The sequence below is a fragment of the Gambusia affinis genome, linkage group LG11 (assembly GCF_019740435.1).
Source record: "Gambusia affinis linkage group LG11, SWU_Gaff_1.0, whole genome shotgun sequence".
NCBI classification, from domain to species: domain Eukaryota; kingdom Metazoa; phylum Chordata; class Actinopteri; order Cyprinodontiformes; family Poeciliidae; genus Gambusia; species Gambusia affinis.
In genome coordinates, this window is record NC_057878.1 from 24,384,493 (window position 1) to 24,394,659 (window position 10,167).

Here is a 10,167-nt window from a genome sequence, read left to right on the forward strand (position 1 = left end):
CACATTTAATGAATGAGAACATTTTTGAAAAGTTCATTTATTTAAGTAACTAATTTAACTATTATTAAACTAACTATACAGATTATCTTACATATTTCAAATCTTTATTTCTGATAAATATGATTTTCTGCTTACAACTAAAGAAAAAAAAAACATCTTAAATGTAATAAAAAAAAAATTGAAATAAAAGAAATACAAAAATTGTATAACAATGTATTATTGTGTATTAAGGAAAATTACGAATATACATTTGAAAATGGTAAAGTACGCTGAATATGTAAAAACCTTTGTGACAGAGGTGTTATCTATATAGAGTTAATATATTGTGCAGCGTGATTTGTGTTCAGCTAAAATATGACGCTCGAGAAACACATTGCAACAGGAAAACCACCTAACCTGTTCCCTCTCTGGACGCTTCTGTATTTATTCATAAAAAAGTGGCCCTTTTAGTTTGAGACTGGCTTACTCCTGCCTGTATTTGCCCCATAAGAAACTTAACGTGATATAATGCATACATTTTAGATTTGAACTGTTTACTATAGCAAAAACATGAGTAAAGTGTCCACTTTGTTCATCACACATATTTTTATCACTTTTGAGACAAATGGGTCCTTTGCCACCCCGAGTAATAAAAATGAGGGGAAACGAGTACAGAGAATGTATATTACAAATGAAATGCTAGACTGCCTCTCAGGGATGCTGAGGGTGAAATTGAAGTCTGGATCAATAATGGTAATGAGTGACTTAGAGTGAAGACAATGTTGAGATTAGAGCATTTCAGTTGTGACAGTTAAAGGATGGACATAGTTCGTAGCTTTGTGGTGATTTGTAGTATTGGTTATTTAATAAGGATTAACCTGTTAGCATTCACCCCGGTTGAAATAGTCCTCAGTCACATTTTACTTTGGTAAGGTGAAGACAATGTTTCTCATGTTGCTCTACTTCATTTAATCAGTAAAGTAAGAATAAAGAAGATCAAGATTCTCCTATAATGTGCTTCCTGAAAAGCCCTTCACAAATATTGGAAACCCTGCTGTCAAGGTCACCAAAAAATCTATTTAAATTAAAGGTTGGAGTTTTTATCAGTGTGACTTTGTGCTACAGCAATAAAAGATTAATAAAATGTAACACATTTTATTAAGACTGCCAGTAATTGCAGAGAGCTCTGTTAACATTAGGAACAATCATGGACAATTTTTTCAACTTCAGCCAACACACTGCAGCAATTTGCAAGAATGGGCTATATTTTAGCATTAATTATTATTAATAATATTATTTTTAGATAATATTTATTAATTAATATTAAAGACAACATTTTCTACAAAGACTGAGTCTTTTTGGGCATGGCCTCAATTTGTCAATGTAACTTGGAATCTAATTTCAAACAAACTGGTTGGCTAATAGTTAAAAGAATGGATAACTCCCATTAATCTCTTAAAAGGAGAATGTTGTGCATTTTAACTATATCTCCTTTTGTAGTTGACGGGCTGTTTATTGGCTGTTTATACACAGCAAGTGATCTTGCTGTGTTTTCTTTAATTTAATGGAGCTGATATAACATTAGTGCAAATAAGAAAGGCAAGGAGTGGTCAAATTTATTTAGGGTCATACAGTTAGAATTGAATCAAACTCCATCTGACTATATTTCAGAATTAGACACACATGTCAAAAATGATCAAATATTAAAACTTTCCTCTCACCTCTGGTTTCTACAGATAGTGGGCCAAGTAAACAGGGAGGGTTTACAATACCGTTTGATACCCTCCTCTACCCTGAACAAGAGGAGGATTTACAGACCTGACATGCCTCATTAGAATATGAGTCTAGAGTTTAGCTTTTCTGAAACCTCTTTAAAAATGTAAATGTCTAATTAGCTTCGTTCAGCTTTGATGTTTGCAACAGAGGAACGACAGTGATAGTGAAATGTTTCTCCTGGAGTCAGAAAAATTATTGGTTGAGTGTCAAAAATGAATATATTAGGATTTCTTTCCTTCTGCTTAAGGGGTCTGTCTTAAAGGGATTAAATGTGTCCTTGGACTGTCATCCTTGGTTTATCTACAAATCTCAGATTCAGCAGTTCTTTTTTCTACAAAGTGCCCAAATGTTTTGCGAAGTTGTCACAGTTAACATTTAAAGCTGGACATTTTTGAGCTGAATCATGATGTTTTTCTAATCCAAACATTGGAAAAACATCATGTGTTTTATATTTTTATTTTTTAAAGTAATGTCTGTAGCAAATGGTAAACTTTTAAAAAAGGCTCAAGACAGGGGCCAAATTTTTTAATGAGCTGTGTAGTCCAATTAAAAGAGGACTTTTCCCTTCATCACTTTAAATTACTTTGCTAGACTTTAGATTTAGTGAAAGAAAAGTCTCATTGTAAAATCCCTTAAATATCAATTTAGTATTTTGTGTAATTTTAGCTTTTTTGGTGTCAGTCTGACTTCTAATTTGAGTTGTAGTTCTAGTTTTATTTTTTTAGTATTGTTCTTTCTGTTGTGTACTGTGTTCCCTTTACTTCCTGTCATTTAGTGATGGTGAGATGAAGCCTCATGAGGCATTGAACCACTTGAGCCAACTGGTTCGAGAAAGGGTTCATTTCTTGAGGCTTCATGTGCACACGAAACCACCTACTGTATAATCACAACCAGCTGTATCTTAACACGTGTGATGAATTGAATTTTTGTCTATTATGGCTCTTGGGAATGACTTCACAAAAGGTGAAGAAAAAAAGAGACAAAGAGAGAGAGAAAGAGATATATAGAGATAGAGATAGAGAGAAATATAAAAAAATCCTATCCTGTCCCACAGCTATCTTAAAAATCCTAATATAAAAATTAAGAACTTTAAAACTAACTAACCAATCCTATTTATAATTATTAGTAAAAAGCTCAAATTAAATAAATAACCCAATTATAAGTCCTGAAATAATAAAGTCTAAAAACATTAAATATTAATCCCAGAAAAATAAATAAAGGGGGAAGGGGGGAAAAATTCATTTAGATCAATACCTTGCTTATTCCAGAGCAAATCTGCTTATGATGTGTGTGATGATGGTATTGGAGTTCAAGGTAACTCAAGTTAAATCAAGTGGTGAAAACTCACGTATCCTTAATATTAGAATTAAAATTAAAATTAAAAATAGGATAGCTGTGGGACAGGATAGGATTTTCTCTTTTTTCCTTTCTCTGTGTCTCCCTCTCTCTCTGTATATATATATATATATATTTTCTCTCTATCTCTATATATCTTTCTCTCTCTCTTTCTCTCTCTTTTTCTGTCTGTATGTATCTATCTCTTTCTCTCTGTAAATATCTATTTTTTATTTTTCTGTTTCTCTCTATCTCTAGATCTATATATCTTTCTCTCTCTCTTTGCCTGTGTCTTTTTTCTCTCCCCCTTTCTGTATCTGTGTCTCTCTGTCTGTTTCTCTCTCTCTCTCTCTCTCTCTCTCTCTATCTCTCTCTCAGAGGACGAGGAGTTGTGGATGACGTGCGGCGGCCCGTGCTTTCCTATGACTTCCTAGTGAAACTGCCCTATTGGGTGTTGTAGTGTGTATTTATTTATTTATTCTCCTAACTAAATAACCACAATCCAAACTATCAAAACTCTATCCACTCTCTCAACTGACCGCAACTCGACTACAACAACCCACATTTTGAATGGAGCCTGTGGGGTTTATAAACCCCGCGCCAAAATCTGAGCCATTTCCCGAAGCAGTCACGTGGTACAGCCGGGCAGCGAGGCTTCGGACGTCATCGTTTTCGGCTCCTCCCCTAAATGAAGCAAGCCTCGATACGCGCTTTACGGAAACGCCCCCTCCATTACTCGACACACGCCTCGAAGCCTCGGCTCATCACGTAACATCACTACTGTCATTCCTTATTCTGAGTTTCTTTGTTTGGTATGTTAAGTCTTTCTTCCATTGCATTATATTTTCCCAATTTGTCATCAGTTCTTTTTCTTCAACAACTGTAGCCTGTTAATGACAACTCAGCTGTTTCTTGTTCATTAATCACCACCCCAGGTAACATACCTCTCAGTTCAATTGTTCCCTAATTAGGTTGCATTCAACAGATGCTGAAAAAAATGAGGAAACTCAAGAATGAAAAATGTCTCTTTTACAAACCGCACCAATAGCCAAAGTCTACTTTTAAGGGCTTAACCTTCCGAGTGTCCATCATGTTTTATCACTAAAAACACTCCCAGACATGAGTTTAGAATAGATTATGTTTGATTTTTCTAAAAACAGCAATGACACGAGTTCCTGTTGGGTCTTCAAATTCTAAAAGTTGCCAAATGTTTGTGTTGGGTTCTCTTGTCTTCTTCTCATCAATATTTTCAACCTGGACATCACAGAGAACATAAAGTGTAAGACGTTGCAGGGTAAGTTCGGAAGAAGAAATGACATTTTCAAAATAATAAAGACATTCAAAATGATCAAAGTCATAGATTTGACCGTACCAGAGAGACAACAGACTGTTCTTCAAAGCTATAAACACTTGGAGCAGAATGCATATAGTGATTATGCTTTCTACATTTGTCTTAGTTAAATGTTTGATTAAGGCCCTCTGGCATATCTGAAACATTGTCCAGGTAGATTTGTCAAAATGTGCAGAACAAACCTCCCATAAATGTTGATTCAGTGACTTCACTGAGCAGCTGTTTTTCTTTTATATCATTTAAGACTTTTATTAATTTATACTCATGAACAATTTACAGCAAAACCTTCAGCTGAACATTATGTTTACCCACTCAGTTTCAGTGCTGTAGTCCTTTATTAATTTCTGTAATGCAATTTATTCGATATTAAAGTCTTTGTGGCAGTACCCGCTTTTTCAAAAGCCATTTTCTGTGTCAGTTCATATCAGACTGAGGCTGCAGCTGCAGTGAAAGAAGCCCAGTGGCTCCAGTCTTAATCATATAGAAGCAAAGTGTTGCACCTAAGGCTCTGCTCTCCCTGCCAGACCAAGTGACCCAAATATGAGCCAAGTGTCTGCTTAGTTTAAAAAAAAATTTGTCTGCAAGTACATGACTAATGCATTAGTCAGACTGAAACAAATCCTGTGATGTGCCATCTTTTGTTTGACATCTGCTGCACAGTTAGTCTACATAAAATGTTTGGAATATTCAATAGCCCTGATGTGAAAACAATCATAAAACCTTTCATTTTGGCTAAAATGTTGCACTCTGGAGATGGAATCTTAGCGTTTTGACAGAAGCTTGTTCAGTTTGAAGTCTATCCAACTCACCCTGCTGTAAGAAGGTTACAATCGATTCAGAAAAACAAAAGAATTATTTTCTTTCATCATTACAATTCACACAATTTCTGCTCTAACCTAAAACATCAGCAGAGGATTTTTGCACCATTGTTTCATTATGTGTCCTATACTGATTTGAATATGGCTGAAGAGGTCTTGTGTCAAATACAAATGAGGATTAGCTCTTATTTGTTTATTCAAACAAAGATCTTCCTGTCTAATGTTCTCACATTGACTTTTGGTTTGTACCTGACTCCATTGTCACTTTCCGCATCGCCTTTTCAAATCATAAAACACTGCCTCTGTCATAATGCACCAATTTCAAACCTACATCCGTGACCCGCAGTCCATAAAGACGGAAGGACCACCGAGACGTGTCAGACTACTGTAGTGACAGGGTATTATTTTGAGGAGGGACATATTTCAAAAAACAGATCAATAGGAATAAATCACCTGAAGCCTGGCGTGAGCCATGTTTTGTCAGCATATCCAATCTCATAGGATGGACAGCTATTGATCTGAGCTGTAATCTCGCAGATAAAAGCTTGATCTTTGGAAGTGATCTGAATGGCTCATACATTTTGCACTGACACAAAAAAAGCCCCAATACTTCCCAGTTTATAATGGTTCTTTTGGGTTACTATTAGCAGAAAACTATAAATATACTGACCTTCAGCATTTTGCCTTATTTGCTGCCATTAATATTGTGTTTTATTTGCTGTTTTTTCTTCCCCTTGCACAGAAAGTACTCTTGTCCCAGTTCTACCATTTAGTATAGTCTCCTTTCAAAAAAGTCAGTCCGATAGAACTAGGTATGATATTAACTTTAAATGTTTTGGACTGTGGGATAAAACTTTGGGACACCCCTGGTTTGCCCAGTTGACTCAGTGAAAGTCTTCATTAATGTGCAGACCCATGCTGCTAGCCAAATAAATTTTAATTCATTGAGTTTTAATCACTTTTCGGTCTCACGTTTAAAAATTATAAATCCTACAAACAGTAAATAAATAGAGAAAAGACTGTGAGTTACATTGAAAATTATATTCTCAGTTACAGTTCATAAAAAAAACACTACACAAATATCTAATTTTTACTTTCAGAATGAAAGGTGAAGACAGCGACATACCCAAAAAAATGATTGACGTACTACATAGTTAATCAAAAGGACATTTGATCAAATGTCGCCCTCTACTGGCATTATGTGAAACAGAAAAAGATCATTTTTAAAACAAAACAATGTTTGCTACTGTGTTATTTAAAGACAAGTGAATGCTATCACTTCATTTAAATTTCAGTAGAAAACAGATATAAGCATTTCACCAAATGCCAAAGAGTTGCTTCCGATATATAGTGAGATTCTTTCTATCCAAAGAGAATAATTTTTAAAATGATCAGCACCAGTAAAAGCAGATGTAACCTTTCCTGACTTTGTTAAAAAGGGCAGAGCTGCCAGAAGTCAGGATTCTTGAGGTTTACAGGCCAGGAGGTAGAAATACTTGACAGCCACTGTGACTTCTGTCTCTGCAGAAGTCACTTTCATTACAGACATCAGCCTGGAGCAGACAAGAAAGGAGACAAGACTGTTTCAGAGGGTAGCATACAAACATAAGGGTGTATAATGGCGCTACTATTGTATAATAAAATATGTGAGCATTTACCTTATTTAGAGCAAAGTATAAACACATCAGTGGTGGTTTAAAACACTGGGACATAACTTTATGTGCAGAAACAGATTTGCATCATAAAACATAAAGTTCACCTCTCAGATATATCCTGGGAGAGCCTTTTAGCTCTCTGTGGATCTTCTCTCAGCAGAGCTTGATAACTGGAAAAAGACTCAACTAGTCCCATGTAGCTGGACAGTGGCATAATATTTCTGTCCCAAAAACACTCCTGCCTGGAAAACAACACAATATATGCTGTGCATTGTATGCATATCAAACACAGAAATAACAGGGCTCTTCTTCTTGTGTTTTGCTACATCACAGCCAAAGGGGAAAAACGTTTGATATCCCTGAAGTCAGATTACAAGCCAAAGAAAAGGAATCCATCACTCACCACTCCTTGTTGGGATAGGGAATAGATCCGTAGGCCTCCCTGTACAGATCAATAGAGCTCTGACCAAGGTGGGGACTCCTGTAAGGTTCCAGAGCTGTGTAAAACTGACCAACAACAAAAATATAGATATTAAAGTCAGGAATATGTCATGTATTTGTTATGAGTGATATTTTCTAACTTCTTCTTGTCAATAGCACATTTTTATTCACTACACTACAGCACCGTTTCAGTGCAAAACTTACTGTGAGAAAAAGAGCTACAAGGTGTTTTAACCTCAAACGTCCACTGGATGGTAACATAAGACTTTTTCAACATTTTACATTTAGGTCTGAGATATTCTATCAGTACACTATTGATATATCATGAAATATTTTTTATTTAGATTCCTTTCTTGAAGTAATTTTAACTTGCTGAACAAGGCCTTAATACAAAAGATGAACAATTGAATAAACATTTACTTCTTGAATCATTCTTACTTCTTTTAACACAACTATTATTATCTGTCACATACCTTGACATTTTTTTATATCTGACGCCATCCTTGATGATTGATTCAACAGTAGAGTGGCAGAGTACTTAATGTCTATTTTAACTAGCCTTTAAATTAATATTTTAATCAAAACTCAAAATTTTAAATGGATTAGAAAATTTTTCAACAAGCTATATGGCCCTAATTTAGCTCAATAGATGTCACTTCTCAAGATTATAGCGCCAATTCACAACAAATGTTGCCTCAAGACACTTTACCAAAAAAATAAATAAAAATAAAAAGTAGTTATCAATCATGCAGGCAGGTTGAAAAATATTTTTGATGCTATTTGTTCCTAAAGATCGAAAAGACAAAACTATATCAGAAGTCTAAAGTTTGAGTTGAGGCTATACTGAAGCGAAAATAAGGCTTACCTATGAAAAATCATAGTAGTGCTATAACTGGCACCCACAGAAATCCTTTCCTATCCGATCCATGTAAAAATCAAAACATTAAGGCAAAAAAAAGACATTTCCACTGCTGCAGTTAGTTAATATTGTGTCTTATTATAGATTTAATAAACGTGTTTGTGTTGTGCTTTTGGTTAAGTTTTCAGTCTTTACCTCTTTGCAGACTTGGTTCAGTGTATGTTTGCAGCAGTCGGGGTAGCTGAGCTCCATGTTAATTGTGTAGTTGAGCAGAGCCAAGCAGCCTTGGGGCTTCAGGACCCGGTGGGCCTCCTGCAGGAACCGAGGCCTGTCAAACCAGTGGAAGGCAGACATGGCCGTCACCAGGTCCGCTGAGCTGTCAGCGAAGGGCAGCTCCTCAGCCAGACATTGTCTAAATTTAAATCAGGGGGAAAAATATGAAACTTTCAGCCAGCATGACTTTCCCTTTTAAGCATTCAAGAGGTGGATGCAGCCACTCAGGCAGCACAAATATTAGACACAAACAGCCTTTTCTTTGGCTTACAAAAGTCAGCATGCAGTAAAGACCATATGGACTATTTCTCCTGTTTGAATCTGCAAATTCCACCTTAGTGGGGCTAACAAAGAAAGTGTGATATTTTTTTTGTCTGTTTTGTTTTGGGGGTTTTTTTAGTTATCTATCATGCTTCCTTTTAAACAATTAGGATAGATCAATGAGATCTATATTCATTACATTTGTGCACAAAATCATTCTCAAGTAATGCAATTTCACCTTCTCAGTTCTGTCTACTGTTAGCTCCTTTCAGAATGAGCTATTGTAACCCCTCAGGTTATACAACTCAATTTTAGTGCTCTGTCACTTTTATGCAAATAAGTTGTTGCTGATCACGCCCCTGCCAACAATTATTTGTACTGAACAAACATGGTTATCTGTGTGAGGGGTTTCTTTGGGTTGTTAGATGAGGGGCAATGCCTGCCATTTTTTATAAAAGATGACTGGATGGTTTTTTTTAAGCACTTGAACTGTTTCCAGAAGTGGTAGAGATCCAAATGCAAGTACAAAAACACAAAAGGTGAATTTAGCATACTAGGTCCCCTTTAAGTATTTGAGATTTTAATTTGTAGTGGACTATGAAAGGCAAATATCCCTTTCCTTCTACTATACTATTATCCACTACCGTACTTTCTATCAATAAATCACGTAAAAACTAAAAAAACCCAAAAAACATTAGAGCTCTCAGCTGTAGTTGACTGGGGAAAGATTTTAGTCATTGTGCTTTCATCACAATACAAGAAAAATATAAAGTCACAGAGTGGAGGGGCCAGTGTAGCCAACTTTTTTGGCTTGGACTTACCTGTATGTGATGTTTGGCTCTTTGGCTTGCTGCAAAGCCACTTCCAACTGAGCAGGACTCACGTCTGTTCCCACAATCGAAGCAAAGTGTTTGGACAGGATCTGCGTGCCCTGCCCAGAACCGCAGCCCACGTCCACAGCCAGCCCAAAGGGACGACCCCGCTGAGAAAACATTTACGTTACAATGCTGTGAAATTGCCTTTTGGAAGTAAAACAAACTGCCTACAGTGTTGGTAGGCCTACTTATAAATCAGAAACATAAAATAGACTTTGGTTGGCGGCTTGTGCTCACATGCTTCTCTAAGAAGTCCAGAACTTGTTGGATTAGATGATCTGAAGGAGAGATTCTGTACTTCCAGTAGGACGCAGCATGCTCCTTACCTTCAAAAAGTCTGTATGTCATAGCTGTCAAATGGTTATTTTCCGCTGATTTAACTCAAGTTTGCCAAGAAGACAAAAACAAACTGTAATATTTCTTCACTTGACAAGAAAAGCGAACTTCCACAAGGTTTAACTTCTCTGCTGGCTGACAAAACAAGCAGTGTGGGTGCTGGGGAACTGAGAGAAGCTGCCTCCAAGCATGCGTGCTGCGCTTTATA

The 10,167-nt window shown here is 36.2% G+C and overlaps 1 protein-coding gene across 1 annotated transcript; it reads right to left on the reverse strand.

The window, feature by feature from the left end:
* Positions 1-5,453: 5,453 nt before the first annotated feature.
* On the reverse strand, positions 5,454-10,146 carry LOC122840205 (putative methyltransferase DDB_G0268948). The gene is made up of 6 exons (XM_044132446.1): positions 9,861-10,146; positions 9,570-9,730; positions 8,410-8,626; positions 7,318-7,421; positions 7,019-7,156; positions 5,454-6,812 (listed from the first exon to the last, which is right to left on the reverse strand). The coding sequence occupies exons 1-6, from the start codon at positions 9,969-9,971 to the stop codon at positions 6,716-6,718; spliced, it is 828 nt and encodes a 275-aa protein (XP_043988381.1). The 5' UTR covers positions 9,972-10,146; the 3' UTR covers positions 5,454-6,715.
* Between the last annotated feature and the right edge of the window lie 21 nt (positions 10,147-10,167).

What these genes read in the sequence shown, in the direction of transcription:
- LOC122840205 (XM_044132446.1), bottom strand. Translation starts at nt 9,971, where the DNA reads ATGACATACAGACTTTTTGAAGGTAAGGAGCATGCTGCGTCCTACTGG. An exon ending in TGAACCAAGTCTGCAAAGAG is followed by an intron (nt 7,422 to 8,409) that starts GTAAAGACTGAA and finishes GTTGTTGGTCAG; the next exon opens with TTTTACACAGCTCTGGAACC. An exon ending in CCCTATCCCAACAAGGAGTG is followed by an intron (nt 7,157 to 7,317) that starts GTGAGTGATGGA and finishes GTTGTTTTCCAG; the next exon opens with GCAGGAGTGTTTTTGGGACA.